The sequence below is a fragment of the Cardiocondyla obscurior genome, linkage group LG18 (assembly GCF_019399895.1).
Source record: "Cardiocondyla obscurior isolate alpha-2009 linkage group LG18, Cobs3.1, whole genome shotgun sequence".
In the NCBI taxonomy this organism is placed as follows: Eukaryota; Metazoa; Arthropoda; class Insecta; order Hymenoptera; family Formicidae; genus Cardiocondyla; species Cardiocondyla obscurior.
Window position 1 is genome coordinate 1989081 of NC_091881.1, and position 17612 is coordinate 2006692.

At 34.4% G+C, this 17612-nt stretch overlaps 4 protein-coding genes across 4 annotated transcripts; 3 read left to right on the top strand and 1 right to left on the bottom strand.

Moving 5' to 3' along the window:
* The first annotated feature begins 143 nt into the window (after positions 1-143).
* LOC139109758 (F-box only protein 21) lies at positions 144-3951 on the top strand. Its single transcript, XM_070669071.1, has 9 exons — positions 144-539; positions 877-1146; positions 1224-1683; positions 1792-1922; positions 2012-2162; positions 2255-2464; positions 2823-2900; positions 2988-3288; positions 3352-3951. The coding sequence occupies exons 1-9, from the start codon at positions 382-384 to the stop codon at positions 3543-3545; spliced, it is 1953 nt and encodes a 650-aa protein (XP_070525172.1). The 5' UTR covers positions 144-381; the 3' UTR covers positions 3546-3951.
* Positions 3952-5350: 1399 nt separating this feature from the next.
* LOC139109766 (dnaJ homolog subfamily C member 30, mitochondrial-like) lies at positions 5351-6110 on the top strand. Its single transcript, XM_070669080.1, has one exon. The coding sequence runs from the start codon at positions 5351-5353 to the stop codon at positions 5972-5974; it is 624 nt and encodes a 207-aa protein (XP_070525181.1). The 3' UTR covers positions 5975-6110.
* Positions 6111-6627: 517 nt separating this feature from the next.
* Vps37b (vacuolar protein sorting 37B) lies at positions 6628-7604 on the bottom strand. Its single transcript, XM_070669079.1, has 4 exons — positions 7463-7604; positions 7188-7359; positions 7036-7118; positions 6628-6948 (listed from the first exon to the last, which is right to left on the bottom strand). Exons 1-4 carry the CDS (start codon positions 7592-7594, stop codon positions 6685-6687), a joined length of 651 nt encoding a protein of 216 aa, XP_070525180.1. The 5' UTR covers positions 7595-7604; the 3' UTR covers positions 6628-6684.
* A 187-nt stretch (positions 7605-7791) lies between these two features.
* On the top strand, positions 7792-11361 carry LOC139109767 (uncharacterized). The gene is made up of 3 exons (XM_070669081.1): positions 7792-8075; positions 8197-8280; positions 8769-11361. The coding sequence occupies exons 1-3, from the start codon at positions 7854-7856 to the stop codon at positions 8964-8966; spliced, it is 504 nt and encodes a 167-aa protein (XP_070525182.1). The 5' UTR covers positions 7792-7853; the 3' UTR covers positions 8967-11361.
* Positions 11362-17612: the final 6251 nt, after the last annotated feature.

Below are 17612 nucleotides of genomic sequence, written 5' to 3' on the forward strand. Positions count from 1 at the left end.
TTTAATAAAACATCTTTTGGATTGGTTTTCTTTCGTAAAATAAAAATAAAATTACATTGAAAAATAGCGCGCGCGCGACGCGCGCATGATTCGTTCCAGTACTCCCTACAATCTATGAATACCGGCCATATTAAAAGTGAAGAGTCCCATCTACAGTGTGTGAATTATTATGGATTATTCCGATCCATGTTGTAAAAACATAGGAGAGCAGGGAGAGAGTTTGTGAGTGAAGTTATGGCGTTGTGGAGTTATCAGTAAGCTTTTTTGTTATTCAAGCGACACAACCGATTAAACGAAGTACAACCTGTACAGTTTTGAATGTAGCTGCTCGCATGACGATTGATAAATACAAATTGCGTGCTCCGTGCTAAATTCTTCGAGATGACCACGATAACAAGCCTGTCTAACGAATTGATCGACATCATCCTGCAGCAGGAAAGCATCGGCATTAAAGACGTCGTTAATTTCGGTTCGACGTGCAAGCGATTTCTCGCAGTGATCGACGATGACCTGCTGTGGCACAGGAAGCTTTTTCAAAGGTAAAAACTACAATAGCCGCAAAACTCTCGTTATGATTTCGTTACTTGAAACTTGACGAATTTAGTTACACACGTCATGAACATGTGATTTCTTGTGTACATAGCTAGGTTTATTTGACGTTACAAATCCTTCGAAACTTTCTTTTACTTTTAATTTTTTTTTTTTTTCTACTTTTTCGTTTTTATATTAATAAACAAAATGTAAAATTTATGTAAAATAATTTAAATACTGAATTTATAACTTTAGAGTACAGACTTGTCTTTTTTAAAATTATCTTATTTTTTAGCCTTTACAATTTTTTTTTTTTTATAATATATTTTTGTTTTGTAATATTAGATGGCCTTACTTAAAGAAAATGTATCATAAACGGATACAAGATAAAGAAGACATAATTTTCAAGGAAGAAGTAAAAGCAAGCATAAAATGTAGAAATAATTTACGATGTCACTTGACACAGATGTCTGATACATTTTTTAATAAGAATGAGCTTGCTGATGTTGACCTGGTACACTGTGACACCCTGTTCTGTCCAAATATGGGAGCACATATTATGAGTTATTATTTTGTCATTGATGAGATATTGAATATACTCAACATGTCTCCATTGTAAGATTTAATAAATTATTTATTTTGTAGATAAATTATTTAATTGCACAATTAATTGTATACATATTGTTTTTTAGATCATCTGAATGCAATTTGACACATCAATATTACAGCAAGAAACTTCTTACATATATACAACAACGTCGTTTAAGAGACTTGTGGCATGAATTTATAAGCTGTCCAAAAGAACAGCAGCTTTTAGAACAGGCAGCTACTATTGTAGCACAATGGTATCAGCCTGATAAATTTATCTTTTATTTAGATGTGGAAATATTACTGGATAATATTGCACAGCAAGTACTGGAAAATCTTAAAAATATACACTGTAATCATCCAATATTCTCAATATCTGCTGAGCAGTTTTCTTTTTGGAAATACAATAACATCAAAGACAATCAATGGAGCAGAAAAGATGAAAAGCAAATTTTAGATGTACTTCGAATAGTTTTGTTCGACCAATTAAATTTCTCTTCTTCTCCTGGGCCTTATCCATTTAATATATTAGGTCCTAAAGCTGAGCACATCCTTATAGATAGTGTAAGTTGTAAATTATGATATATTACGATTATATTACAAAATATTTTTATACTGATACTGCTGTATTGCAAATATTAATATGATTTTAATATAATTTATAATTTATAGGTTTTAGAAAACAAAGCTGGAAATGTTATATCTCTGGCAATTGTATTCCAGAGTGTAGCTAGAAGACTTGGGGTACGCTGTGATCTCGTGTGTTTTCCTACTCATTTCTTTTTAAGTTGGAAGCCAAAGTTGTAAGCTTAATTTTAATTTAAGAAACACATTTTTTTTTTTTTCTAATTTATTTGTATACATGTGTAAACTGTATAACTTTTATTTATAGTGACAAAAAAAACTATGGAGATGATGAATATTATTATATTGATATTCTACATGGCGGATTTATTCGAAGCAAGAACGAATGTCCTAGAACTCGTGGTAGAAGATGTCCCATAGAAAGTTTCAATGAACACCATGAAATTACTTCTATAGAAGTTAGTAATTATTCTGTTTCTTATTTTATTTTATTTTAAATACTGTATCCTCACTGCACAGTTAGATAACGAAATATGTCCTATGTTTTTAGGTTGTTTTACGAATGATTAACTCTTTACAATTAGTTAATCCTCCTTATCAACATCATGAAACCAGGGCCTTGCAAGTACGACGCGCGTTGATGGAACTACGATATATGGTAGAACCAAATAATATAGACGCGATTGATAATCTGTGTCGTCATTATCTACACTATCATATAAATATTTCGGGCCTTGTAGCCGAATTACACAAATTATTGGTAAGTAAATTTAATTTATATATAGATCTAAATTTTTTAGATTTATACAATTTTTTATTTTTTGCTTTTATCACAGTATGATAAAAAGTAAGCGTGTTATATAAAATATTGTTAAACTCTTGCTCAGTTTACGCGTTCACGCCCGGTAGTTTTTTCTCGTGTTCCCGAGAACACGTGCACACTCAAACACATATTCGCAACTCTAAAACTTCCGCGTCCGGAAAAAAATAATTCGGGTTCTAGAAAGGAGAAACGATTTTTGAGTTATTTTGACTTCTTTTATTAATTTTCTTATATTTATGTGCAAAATAATTATACAAGAAATATTCTTAAATTTTGTATCTTTATATGTATGCAGAATAGCTACAGTGATAAAACATCTGTAGAAGCAACACGAATTATAGAGATGCTTCAAGCATTTGAGTCCTATATTAAGGTACGTAATTATAATAATTTATTATCAAAAGTGTATGACATACATCATTTAAAGATTTAAAAGCTATTGAAAAAGTATTGTTTTCAGGCTAAGCAAACAACTAAAGATCATACAGTACCAAAAGAAAGATCGAAAAAAATAAAATATGCAGTTGGAATGATAGTGAGATGTTGTGAAATGGAACATATTAATCATAAAGGCGTGATAATTTGGTGGGATGCCAAATATAATTCAGAAGTGAAAATAGCACACGAGTACAGAATTTTCTGTGGTACTCATTTGCCTTATTGTTCATTCTCTGATACGAGTCGTACGTCTTCTGACGATTTGAATCAACCATTTTACATTATTCTTAGTGAAAACGGGAATACATATTATGCTGCTCAAGGTAGGTACAAAGCTTCAGAAATGTGTGTATGTGTGTACTTTATAAAAAATCTTTTGATTTTAGATTCTTTAGTAGACGAACATAGCTTGAGCGCGTCAGCATGGCTTGAGAACAAAGAGATCGGCCGATATTTTTCAAAGTTTGCAGGCTCTCACTATATACCTAACGAAGTGCTGGCAAAACATTTTCCATACGACACAGCTTTTCTTAATATGCGCTGTCCACCGACAGTCGTTTCTACCGAAACAGTATCATGATCAGGAATTAATAAGTATGCCTTTTTTTATCGAACAAATAACAGTAAACATTGCGATACTTTTAATTTACCAAATATGAATTGTGATATATAAGAAATAAAATTCTGATTTGCTTCGGAATATAAGAAAAAATTACAATGATATATTTTCTATTCAATTTGATATGTAAAATATTTAATTTCTTTACTCATAATATTATCCTCTATTCAAATACATCTTTAGCATTATGTAAATAATTAATTATATTTAATAAGATTATTTATACATTAGAAAAATTGTATTACATTAGAAATATGTATAATTATAAATAAGATTTTCTAAAAAATTAAGATTTATATCTTTTTATAGTAAAGGAAATCTATATTTGTATATAAAATATTTGATAAATATATATTTATATTATGTATGTGTCTGTACAATGTTCCTAATTACGCGATATCATAAAAAGATTATATTGCTAATATCTAAAAAAAAAGAAAGTACTGTAAACTTGATGCAAATTGTTATTCGTTTATCTTATTGTTTTAATCTGCCAACACCGAAAATAGATTACTATTCCAATCATTTATTTGAAAGCTGAATAAAATAAGCGTTTTTTTTTATGTTACAATAAAAATGGATTTGTCATTAATGATATATCGAGGTGTTATCGCGATTCAATGTGACTTAATTAATTTATTTTAGCTATTGGAAATATCTCGGATATCTAGATAAAGACCACATTAATAAATATTTTCTTTTCTGTACAATCGTACGAATTGACAGTTATCACAGTGTCTGTTTTATTCAGTTATCTTACTGTAATTAGTAAACTCTCTGACCTAAAAACGCATTTAGACCTGACTTTAGCGGCCAATAATGAACGAGTCGTTACATGTTACATACATGTCGTACTTATGTTAGTTCTGCGGTTTTATTAACTGAATTGTTTAGAATGTCGGATGCTCTTTCGAACGTTATTCAGTTTTTTTAAAACGTTCTTTCTTTTTATATGGATCTCGATTTGCAGCTCCCGAATCTAAAGTAATTGAAAAGTTTAATATTTCTCTTTCGAACGAATTATAGTTTTAATCCTTTGTCTTTTTATTTCTTTCGGGTTGCGAGGTGCTTTTCTGAGGTTATGATCGTATCACGCTTTCCCCGTGAATGGATGCCAATATTTTAAAATTTTGTTGAAGTTATATAATATACATTTATATCTTTTTTCAGAGTGTAATAATATACGACGATAATCCGACGTAGATATTACGTATGTATGTTTATGGGAAACGCTCACGATGGAGCTTTCATTCAGAGACCCAGATGTTGAATGCAATTGAATGTTAAAGTGTCTTGCAAAGTAACTCTGGATATTGCTGACGAGGTGGCTGTATAATTTGGATCGATTAGGTTCCTGTTTCCTAGTTAATACCGTGACAAAGTATTTTGTGTACACGACAGTGTCTAAGTCATAGCAAAGACAGTAAACTAATTTCATATTACCTATAAGCACAGAAGAATATTAGACAGTAAGTTTTATTAATATATATAATTGACATAATACAATGATCCCTAACTTGAATCGAAATTTATTAATATCGAAAATAATGCCACATGATACCTGGCAACAATCACTTTTTTTTAAGCAAAGATGTTTTATAAATATGTATTTTGTTTCCAGAATGTTTTAGATTTACAAGAGTAGTCTCTGAGTTTACAAGGTTGCAAAGAACCATTGCAGGTGCATCAAAAGTCTTTAAAATTAAAAAAATAAAAGAAAAAGGAAGGTATTAAAATGAGACATACATTAATAAAAAACTTTTAATATGCATACAGTTTTTGAACAATCTTTTTTTAAACTTAATATGCTGCCTTACACAAAATTGCAATTAGTACGATTTTATTCAATAAAACAAAGCAGTAAAAAAAATCTCTATGATATATTAAATATAACGCCGCGCGCTACCCAGAATGAGATAAAGACAGCATATTACAAGCTGACTCTCCAATATCATCCAGACAAAAACGATAGTGAGTATGCTAAGCAAAAGTTTCAAGATATCTCCGAGGCTTATGAAGTGCTCAGTAATTATGAGCAACGTAAAATTTATGATCGAAATACACTGCTGCATCGGCAGCCTACGATGTCAACCACTACAGAGCAGCCTATGTCTTACTACAAGGACAAGGTTTACTCGGGATCATCAAAGATATACAATTTTGACGAATGGACAAAAGCACACTATGGACAACAGATAAAATTAACACGTGAAAGGAGAGAATCATATGAACGTTCGAAGAAAAATGATTACTATCAAAAAGATCGGTCATATGCACAAATTAGTCTGTTGATATTAACTGTAACAATAGTTGCTGCATATTTTCGGGAAAAGACAGACATCCCAGTATTTAAAAAACCTAATAAAGAAACTAAAAATAATGGAAATTAACCCCATGCTTATTTATAATAGTATAAATTTGTATATATCTTCTGATACAACAAATGTACAAATTTTATTTATATGCCCACTTATTGTTAGACCTACTGGTAAAATAAGAAAAATAGATCGTGATAAAAAATAGGAATATCGTTATTTCATATACTCCTCAAAAAAATATTACACTATGATAAAAGTTGTAATTAATAGCATGCAACAATGCATTGATTGCATTCATGTATATCTAAAATACAGACATTTTAATATCTCATAAATAGAGGATAGACTATTCAGAAATACTGTCATTCTGAATATTTATCTTATCTACTATTAATAGATATGTAACGAAAAATTTAAGTAATTAATTTATATATATTGAGTAAAGCAACGTTTAATATAAAAATAGTGGAAAGCTAGTATGCAAAAGGTATGTGAACGCTGAAAGGCAGATATGACGACGGCAGCTACCGAACGTGATTTTAGCGTCGTGTGTGTCGAGTTTCACATGTAGTACCGTATGTATATACCGCGCCGGCCGGTTTGCCGAAGACTGTTTTTTTCCCGTTCCCTCATTCCCTGCCTCTGCCGCCTAGGGTTACATACGCTAGCCGCTGTTGCCGCAGAAAATGCCCTCTCCACTCTTCGGTGTACATATCAGCATGGTGTCACGATTAAGAAAGTGTATTATACAAACAAATAAATACATAACGTAATTTTTCACATTAATATGGTCTATAAACCGGCATTCCTGGTAATGGCATCGGCATAGCTACTGGCCCTGTCGGATATGGTATGGAAGGTGTTATTCCTGGGAAATTTGAAGCAATTGGATAGCCAGGAGTGCTGTTCAAATGCCCTTTTCTCATTAATTCGCGCAATTTATCCACTTTTACTTTACGCAAATGCATTAATTTTCTTCGTGATAAAAACTGATCCAAGAATTCGTCTACTTCAATGTCACCAGCTAGAAATTTTTCGGCAATCCCCTATATTAAAAAAAAAAATTAATAAATTTAATTTTTGGAAAAAAAAAAAAAATAGACAGACTTGTTAAATAAATTAACAAAAGTTACCTCTGACTCTTCTTCAATTTCAGCAGCAGCTGCTTGTAGTAAATCAAGTGCAGTATCAACAGTCATTGTACCAGATTTATCACCTGTGAACAAGTATACAGTTTCAACAATTTTTTTTTTTTTTTTAATTATCAATATATAAGATAACTCACGCATCTCATCTATTTTATTCCTGACACTGGTGCATAATTGATTAGCCTGTTCACTCAGCTCCTTTAAAAATTGTTTGCCTTCCTCTAATTCAGGTTGCTTAGACAAGTTAAATTCAGCCAAAGATCTGTTGCTTGCCATAAGCATTTCCTTCTCTGTCTCCAGTTCCTTAAACTAATTTTTCATTTTATGACAATAAGTAGATAATACATGTAACATTTGGCATTTTCCAATAATATTTTATTTCTAGACGCATTCGTTCATAAAGTAATATTACCTGTTTTATATCTTTTACGATATCCTCAAATTTTCCATCGTTGTTCAACAATTCCTTCAGCTCGTCATTATCTAAATGAGATAACAAGCCCAATGCTGCAGGTATATCCGGCTCTTGATTCGATTTGTACATTTCTCAAATTACTGATCTCCAGCGAGACAGCGAGTCACTCCAGATTATGTTTTTTGTTTTTCAATCTAATGCGTTGAGACCAAAGCGTTGAGAAATGCGCATTTGCGAGAACGTAATGACAAACGCACTCCAAAGTCTCCAAGTTTTATCATTACGGCTATACCTAACCTCCATAGATTTGTTCTTTCAGCAGTTGCACTGCTGAACTGGTGCAGTAACTTATTGCACTAGAACAAACCTCATTTCATTATATTGAACGATGCTGCCACTACGCGGAGAGAAATGCTGCTACTCCGCGACTGTGCTCCGCGATGAACCGGTGAGCTTTTCAAACGTGAGAGAAGCAGATCGATTCCGGAGTAATCACGGCCGCCTTTTTGGACGCTCCGAGATCGTTTTCTCGATATTGAACAACGTTAATTACGCCAAAAAAAAAAAATTAATTGACATGGAATCCGCAATCGGGCATCTTGAGAAGAGTGTGAGTGTATTATTCCCTGTGTGAGATATTTTTCGAACTACAATGGCCAGCGATCAACATGTTTGCAAAATGTCAAATCGCCTCGAGAGCAATGAATTAATATTATCCTGTCATCTTTCAGGTGCAGAACGCTGACGACAAGCTGGACATGATTGCGTGGCAGATAGACGAGTTCGAGAAAGCCTTCGAGGAGCCAGAAGACGAAGTAGGATTTCACTTTTCGATTTTTATCAGTAAAGATTACCAAACTTCTTGACAAATTTTGTTCTTTTTAGCTGTACTTTATTCAACTTGTTCGATATAAAATAGATAGATGAGTTACTAGAGTCTAAAAAATATATTTCTAACTTATCTAAAAAAAATTGATGATTACTCTGTTATGTTGGATTACTTAAAATTTGTAGGTGAAAATAGAAAAAAAATATTGCAAGAAAAGTACAATTAAAAAGGGTATATATACTATGTCGTAAAACTGTATAGTTTTTTCTAACATATTAAATTAAACAATGTTATATTACATTCAGCAAAAGATTCCTGCTTAAGGCCAGGGTGATCCATTTCACTTAGCATTAAATATGTCATGTGTGACGTCATACGCCTATACTTTCGTCAATCATTTGTGTGCACTTTATTGTCTGCAATGTTTTTTTGAACCTTTAATCATCAAATTGCTTTTTATTTTGTGCTTCCCAGATATCTGTGCTTCGCCTATTACACTCTGTCCATCAGGTTACGAAAGATTATCAAAATCTCCGTCAAGAAATTTCAGAGGTTCAACAGTTACAAAAACAACTTTCTGATTCACTTAGAGCTCAAATTGTACAGGTGCAAGGACACTTTAATTCGTTGCGCAATAAGATTGTAGGGCACAAATCACCGCAGCTAAAATAAGAATGATAATCCATTATATGCTTCCAACATGCTTTTTTTTTTATTTAGCAAAAGAATACATATTTTTCACAAAATGCAAATTAAAATTTAAATGTCACATTCAGTGGGATTATACTTCCCTTCCATTATCTTTGTAATACTTATAATGTAACAAATTGTAGAAATTGGCTAAAAAAAACAGGGTTTTGACAACAGTAGAGATTAATTTTGTCACTTCTTGAAAAAAATTTTGCTAAAATTAAAATCACATTTATTATATTTCCTTGTGTATTGTTCCAAATGTTAAAAACTAAAAATTGGAAATAGAGCAAGGAATAAAACTCTAAGGCTTTTTAAAGATGTTGTCAACAAATAACTTATTTGACTTTTGCCTTAAATGTGGCAATGGGGCCAATACATATATGTATATATCAAGAGGCATGGTAGTGCCTCGCGCCAAATATATATATATACGCTGGTACATTGAGAGTAATATAAAAACTATGTTTAACATTAAATTTATATTGTTAATATTATAGCCCCTGCTAATCGTTACTTGACACATTAATAGATAATGGACAACATGTAACTATAAGTTTATTCTTTGGATGATGTTAAAATTTTTTAGTAGTGCATCAAATGTATGGCTAAAAAAATTACATTTATGTATTTTCCATAATCATTAGATTTATCTGTACATACTTGTATACCATTTTGAGGACAATGGTCACAAAAGATTTATTTTTTTCCTCATGTACGAATCGAAGCTTTATAAGACACTGGGATTAGAAAATACAAGCTTAGCATGATATCTTTGTGCATATTCACATTTAGCTTTAGACCAGTTAGATATTTATGCTTTAAAAATATTGATTTTAGTGTCTCAAGCAATTTCAGTACTTTTAAAAAGTCTGAAGTGACATAAATTTTTATAACATACATAATATAATTTATTATTATTTAAAATATCAATAAGAAAAATGTCCATATTATATTTGTATCTACATATTCAATTTTACTTGTCATTATTGTGATATGGAGTACGTTCTAAAACTTTTATTATAATTTTTTTTTATCATAAAATGTAATTAAAAATTTTTTATTGTCGACATGCATTATATTGTATAATCTTAAATATACGATATTTTTGTTATTTATATTTCTAGATCTCAAATAATGTTAATTATAATGGTATGCTTTATTTAGAATATACAGCTATTCATTTTCCTCTTTAAAAAATTCACAACTTTCGCGTGGATGCAATTTATACAATAAAATATACATATATACACATATATAATTAAAAAAAAAAAATAGCACTGTGAACAATTATACAAAAGTTCCAAAGTATTTCCACAGATTTCTGAATAGTAACACTTGTGTGTTCTTTCTTAAAATATACTCTGAGTGTATTCAATATTTTCTAATTTGCAGAAAATGAGTGTAATGTGAATGAAGATGGAGAAACTTGATAAATATGTAAAACTATGGAAAATTGAAAGATGAGAAACACTATTGCCTTAAGACATAGAATTGCATTTAATACATTGAAATTAGATATACGATAACTATACACACTGAACTATAACAACCTGTTAATAATGTACTTTCAAGGAATAGGATAACAAAAATTATTTTCTTCTCTCGTAAGTACTTCTGTATTGTAAATCACTTTATCGAACGCGAATATTGCAATATGATTACTTGACAATATTTATGGATCGATGTATTATTCGGATCTACCTTTACTATCTCACCGATTGATAAACCGGAGAATTTAATGTACGATGTAATCGAAATTATTACGGACGAAGTAACTGAGTTTAAAACAACGTGTTTAAAGAAAAATTGCCTATTCATCTGTTTTCTGACATTTGATGTCTCTAAAGAAACTCCTCTAAGTCAATACTATCGCGTAGATCAGTAAGAACGTTGTGACGCTCAGTGATTCGCATTCTCTACTATACATAGATCCGAGTATATGGTGCACAACTCGAAAATGACACATCTCGCACACCACGACTTTTTTTATTCATACACAAATGAGGGCATGATAAAAAAAAAATTAATATACGCATTTTAATTTATCGTGAATTAATTATAATAATTATACAGTAGAAAACAAACGATATTAAAATTAAATTAAATTTATTTGTATCCACAATTATAGATATTTACTTACAAGTATTATGAAATTTTTGTGGGAGTCTATGTGTGCGCTATCATTGACGCTTATCATGTACTGGGATAGACTGTACGATTGCGATAAGATATATTGAAATTTGTCGATTATTTCTAAACCTATTATGTAAAATTGCTCAAAAATTCGATGTATATTACCAACTACAAGAAATGTGTCTTTCTAGATACTTATTGTATTACTACAATAAACTGTTATCTCTAGCAATCTTGAAAAGTGTGGCTGTTACAATGCTAATACAAATAAAAATAATATACACTGAATGTATTTTTTTGAGGGAAAATTAGCATGTTTCTACAGCAAGATTTATTCTGGCGAGACAGAAAAGGCTCGATATTGTTTAAAATGTCAAGTACGATGCAAAATGAGTCTAGCAAGAGCCTTATCAATTATTCATGTTTTTCACGCCAATACCTACGGCACAAAAAATTTCTCAAAGAGCTCGAATTATTTTAAGCTGTACTTACGAAACCGGTGATCTTCCGATTTTTATGTCGCTCCGCTGAAGATGCTGCGGGCAGGACTTAACCTCGTAGGTGGGAGTCGAGCGAGGACCGGTTATTTCGCGCGTAGAAGGCTTCTCAAATAGAAGCGAAGGTTGTAGACCTCGCCTATGGCAGAATCCTTTTCTCGCGATAGAACCGATAGATACGGTGTTTCACAATGTACACCGAAAGGCAGATATAGCTTTTTCTGCTGCGACAGCTGTTGACGTACGTAACCATAGGCAGCAGGGGCAGGGAATGGGAGAACGAGTCAACGGGTAGAAATCGGTCTTCGGCAATCCGATCGGCGCGGTACATATATGCGGCATATGTGAAACTCGACGTACACGACTCTAACGTCACGTTCGCTAGCTGCCGTCGGCGCAGTAAACGCCATATCTGCTTTCCAGCGTACATTCAATAAACTCTCGAAGGTCTTCTTGTAATGTTAAACTCAATCGATGAATATTAATTTCTATGCCTCATGAACTTGACCAAATCCACTCAGTGGTCGCAGATTTTAGACGGCAGATAATATAAGTTTTTAATATACAATGCAACAAAAATTTTCCGTCCCACTTAAACAGACTGCGGACTGTCGGTTATATATACTTATAATATTTTCTGTAAGTACAACCGGTGTGGTTAAAAATTTTTGATGCATTCTACACATCATTTTTCTGAAAGCAATTTAATATTAGTACAAGTAAATATATGTAATATATGTGTACAGGCGCGCGCCTGTATTTTAATTCAAAGTAATAAGACAATTGTCTTATTTAATTCATTAAATAAGAAATTTGTAAAAAAAAAAAAAAAGTATTACTTCTCTGAAAGTAAAATATATATTAAAGCATATGTGTATAAAAAAATATAAGTATACATAAAACATATATAACATTTAAAATAAAGACATTTAAATAAGAAATTTGTAAAAAAAAAAAAGTATTATTTCTCTGAAAGTAAAATATATATTAAAGCATATGTGTATAAAAATATATAAGTATACATAAAACATATATAATATAACAATTAAAATAAAGACATTTAAATAAGAAATTTGTAAAAAAAAAAGTATTATTTCTCTGAAAGTAAAATATATATTAAAGCATATGTGTATAAAAATATATAAGTATACATAAAACATATATAATATAACAATTAAAATAAAGACATTTAAATAAGAAATTTGTAAAAAAAAAAGTATTATTTCTCTGAAAGTAAAATATATATTAAAGCGTATGTATATAAAAATATATAAGTATACATAAAACATATATAACAATTAAAATAAAGACAGTTAAAGGAATTTGTAAAAAAAAAAAAAAAAAAGCATGCGACTCACGAATCTGCATTTCAGCGGAGTTGTTGTCGGTGACTGTAACATAAAAAATAAAATATTAATGTAGACATGTTAGTTACTAAGACTCATATAAAAAAAGTAAAGGTTTCTTTTTAATAAAGATTTTAATTAAAAAATTAATGCTTACCTTAAAGTTGCTCCGCCGATGTAGGATGCCCCCCGGGCCTGCTCCTCCTCTCAGACATTCACATGAAATCCTCGATCACAACACAAGAAACTAGTTACGATGTCAAGTCACGATGTCACGTTACGATGTCAAATCCAGCGAAGTTAAGTCACCTTTCGATTCTTCGGTTAATTCCCGTCGGTGTAACGAACGATGTCCAGAGCTTGTACCAAACAGCAAATGAGACGGGCCGCGATGAAATGTTCTCCGCGCAGTTTATCTTCCTCAATTTATTAAAAGAATTGCTTGAATATGATGTATCTTGATGTATCTTGATGTATCTTGATGTATCTTGATGTATCTTAATGTATCGTCGATGAAATGCTCTTCGCGCATTAGATCACTCGCAGGATAGTCCACGACGCTTCCGTTAAATCCTCGATCTTGACAAAAGAAATTGTCTGTGACGCACAGCGAGATCCAGCTGTCACTTCTTGATCCTTCGGTCGATTTCCATCGGTGTAACGAACGATGTCCAGAGCTTGTTCCAAGCGGCAAATAAGACGGGCTGCGATGAAATGTTCTCCGCGCATAAGTTCATTCGCGGGATATTCACGACACTTCGGTTAAGTGTTCGATCTTTACACAGGAAACTGTCTATGACGCACAGCAGTCTGTCATTTTATAATTGTTCGGTCGATTTCCATCGGTGTAACGAACGATGTCCAGAGCTTGTTCCAAGCGGAAAATGAGACGGGCCGCGATGAAATGTTCTCCGCGCAGTTTATCTTCCTCAATTTATTAAAAGAATTGCTTGAATATGATGTATCTTGATGTATCTTGATGTATCTTGATGTATCTTGATGTATCTTAATGTATCGTCGATGAAATGCTCTTCGCGCATTAGATCACTCGCAGGATAGTCCACGACGCTTCCGTTAAATCCTCGATCTTGACAAAAGAAATTGTCTGTGACGCACAGCGAGATCCAGCTGTCACTTCTTGATCCTTCGGTCGATTTCCATCGGTGTAACGAACGATGTCCAGAGCTTGTTCCAAGCGGAAAATGAGACGGGCCGCGATGAAATGTTCTCCGCGCAGTTTATCTTCCTCAATTTATTAAAAGAATTGCTTGAATATGATGTATCTTGATGTATCTTGATGTATCGTCGATGAAATGCTCTCCGCGCATTAGATCCCTCGCAGGATAGTCCACGACCCTACCGTTAAATCCTCGATCTTGACAAAAGAAATTGTCTGTGACGCACAGCGAGATCCAGCTGTCACTTCTTGATCCTTCGGTCGATTTCCATCGGTGTAACGAACGATGTCCAGAGCTTGTTCCAAGCGGAAAATGAGACGGGCCGCGATGAAATGTTCTCCGCGCAGTTTATCTTCCTCAATTTATTAAAAGAATTGCTTGAATATGATGTATCTTGATGTATCTTGATGTATCGTCGATGAAATGCTCTCCGCGCATTAGATCCCTCGCAGGATAGTCCACGACGCTTCCGTTAAATCCTCGATCTTGACAAAAGAAATTGTCTGTGACGCACAGCGAGATCCAGCTGTCACTTCTTGATCCTTCGGTCGATTTCCATCGGTGTAACGAACGATGTCCAGAGCTTGTTCCAAGCGGAAAATGAGACGGGCCGCGATGAAATGTTCTCCGCGCAGTTTATCTTCCTCAATTTATTAAAAGAATTGCTTGAATATGATGTATCTTGATGTATCTTGATGTATCGTCGATGAAATGCTCTCCGCGCATTAGATCCCTCGCAGGATAGTCCACGACGCTTCCGTTAAATCCTCGATCTTGACAAAAGAAATTGTCTGTGACGCACAGCGAGATCCAGCTGTCACTTCTTGATCCTTCGGTCGATTTCCATCGGTGTAACGAACGATGTCCAGAGCTTGTTCCAAGCGGAAAATGAGACGGGCCGCGATGAAATGTTCTCCGCGCAGTTTATCTTCCTCAATTTATTAAAAGAATTGCTTGAATATGATGTATCTTGATGTATCTTGATGTATCGTCGATGAAATGCTCTCCGCGCATTAGATCCCTCGCAGGATAGTCCACGACGCTTCCGTTAAATCCTCGATCTTGACAAAAGAAATTGTCTGTGACGCACAGCGAGATCCAGCTGTCACTTCTTGATCCTTCGGTCGATTTCCATCGGTGTAACGAACGATGTCCAGAGCTTGTTCCAAGCGGAAAATGAGACGGGCCGCGATGAAATGTTCTCCGCGCAGTTTATCTTCCTCAATTTATTAAAAGAATTGCTTGAATATGATGTATCTTGATGTATCTTGATGTATCGTCGATGAAATGCTCTCCGCGCATTAGATCCCTCGCAGGATAGTCCACGACGCTTCCGTTAAATCCTCGATCTTGACAAAAGAAATTGTCTGTGACGCACAGCGAGATCCAGCTGTCACTTCTTGATCCTTCGGTCGATTTCCATCGGTGTAACGAACGATGTCCAGAGCTTGTTTCAAGCGGAAAATGAGACGGGCCGCGATGAAATGTTCTCCGCGCAGTTTATCTTCCTCAATTTATTAAAAGAATTGCTTGAATATGATGTATCTTGATGTATCTTGATGTATCTTGATGTATCTTGATGTATCTTGATGTATCTTGATGTATCGTCGATGAAATGCTCTCCGCGCATTAGATCACTCGCAGGATAGTCCATGACGCTTCCGTTAAATCCTCGATCTTGACAAAAGAAATTGTCTGTGACGCACAGCGAGATCCAGCTGTCACTTCTTGATCCTTCGGTCGATTTCCATCGGTGTAACGAACGATGTCCAGGGCTTGCACCAAGCATCATATGAGACGGGCCACGATGAAATGTTCTCAGCGCATTTTATTTTACTGTTCTGCTTCAGTCTCTTTTATAGTCATTGTCTTTAGTCAATATCATCTTACTGGTACTGTCTCTTAGATTTTAAATTATCATAAAACAAAGATTAATTGTTATATTAGAATTTATGAAATACTAAAAAATGCACCGCACCTCCGTCATAACGCGAATCTCTTCAGTAGAAAATGAAGTTCCCCGACTGGCATGTACAGTGACCGGCAATAGTGACTTGACTTACTACGGCGACGGCGGCTAACGCGCGTGAGCTAGGATGCTATGCGTCAGACCTTACCGCGGATCGCGTACGTGAGCCCTGGAGTACCGAAAGAAGCGAGAGAACGAGGGAAAGTTGGAGGAAAGCATCTTCATGCTCTGTTCTGTTCGCGACCGTGCATGTGAGAGAGAACACATAAGTGTCGCTAAGAAATCATTAGAGGCGCCTATAATGATTTCTTAGCGATCACTCATGCGTTCTCTCACACACACGGTCGCGAACAGAACAGACCATGAAGATGCCTTCCTCCAACTTTCCCTTCTCTCGGTGCTCCAGGGCTCACGTACGCGATACGCGGTAAGATCTGACGCACAGCACCCTAGCTCACACGCGTCGTCGCCGCAGTAAGTCAGGCCATTACTGACGGTCACTGTCACACCAGCACGAAAAATCGACACCACCACTAAAGATCAACGCGTACGACGGCTGTGCGATAATTAATTTAAAAAAAAAAAATTAAAAACGCGAAAATTCTATTCCGAAAACACGAAACAATATTTCGATCACAAAAAACGACCTTGTTTTATGATAAAATAATGTTCTCCGCGCAAAAGTTCATTCGCGGGATATTCACGACACTTCGGTTAAGTGTTCGTTAAATGTTCGATCTTGTCCCAAAAAACTGTCTATGACGTGCAGCAAAGTCCAACTGTCACTTTTTGATTCTTCGATCGATTCCCGTCGGTGTAACGAACGATGTCCAGAGCTTGTACCAAGCGGAAAATGAGACGGGCCGCGATGAAATGCTCTCCGCGCATTAGATCCCTCGCAGGATAGTCCACGACGCTTCCGTTAAATCCTCGATCTTGACAAAAGAAACTGTCTGTGACGCACAGCGAGATCCAGCTGTCACTTCTTGATCCTTCGAACGATTCCCATCGGTGTAACAAACGATATCCAGAGCTTGTTCCAAGCGGAAAATGAGACGGGCCGCGATGAAATGTTCTCCGCGCAGTTTATCTTCCTCAATTTATTAAAAGAATTGCTTGAATATGATGTATCTTGATGTGTCTTGATGTGTCTTGATGTATCTTGATGTATCTTGATGTATCGTCGATGAAACTTTTATTTAATTATTACTCCTCAAGGCGCTGACTCATCGAAGTGACCGTGAACTTGAACTTGAACTCCGGTAGGGAACAGTCATCCCCCCTTTACACATCCGTTCCCGACTACGTTTAGGCGCGGACTGAGGGTAGCGCGGTCGTGATAACGGTACTTATGTTGGGGGGGTAATTAATTGGCGCACTAGGGAAAAAACGTTCCCACCTATCAGGTGATAAGAGAAGGGTTGTAATTGGTCGGCATGGGGATGATGCCGCGAGTGTCCAATGAGTGTGAAAAATTTTGTATTGCGACCCGTTTATTTTTA

Excerpts from the sequence above, each read along its gene's own strand:
- Vps37b (XM_070669079.1), bottom strand. The coding sequence starts at position 7,594 with ATGTACAAATCGAATCAAGAGCCGGATATACCTGCAGCATTGGGCTTG. Across the intron at positions 7,119-7,187 it reads GAATAAAATAGATGAGATGC|GTGATAAATCTGGTACAATG; the intron begins GTGAGTTATCTT and ends ACTTGTTCACAG. Across the intron at positions 6,949-7,035 it reads AAATTGAAGAAGAGTCAGAG|GGGATTGCCGAAAAATTTCT; the intron begins GTAACTTTTGTT and ends TTTTTAATATAG.
- LOC139109758 (XM_070669071.1), top strand. The coding sequence starts at position 382 with ATGACCACGATAACAAGCCTGTCTAACGAATTGATCGACATCATCCTG. Across the intron at positions 2,465-2,822 it reads CCGAATTACACAAATTATTG|AATAGCTACAGTGATAAAAC; the intron begins GTAAGTAAATTT and ends ATATGTATGCAG. Across the intron at positions 3,289-3,351 it reads TACATATTATGCTGCTCAAG|ATTCTTTAGTAGACGAACAT; the intron begins GTAGGTACAAAG and ends TTTTGATTTTAG.
- LOC139109766 (XM_070669080.1), top strand. The coding sequence starts at position 5,351 with ATGCATACAGTTTTTGAACAATCTTTTTTTAAACTTAATATGCTGCCT.
- LOC139109767 (XM_070669081.1), top strand. The coding sequence starts at position 7,854 with ATGCTGCCACTACGCGGAGAGAAATGCTGCTACTCCGCGACTGTGCTC. Across the intron at positions 8,076-8,196 it reads TCGGGCATCTTGAGAAGAGT|GTGCAGAACGCTGACGACAA; the intron begins GTGAGTGTATTA and ends GTCATCTTTCAG. Across the intron at positions 8,281-8,768 it reads TCGAGGAGCCAGAAGACGAA|ATATCTGTGCTTCGCCTATT; the intron begins GTAGGATTTCAC and ends TGTGCTTCCCAG.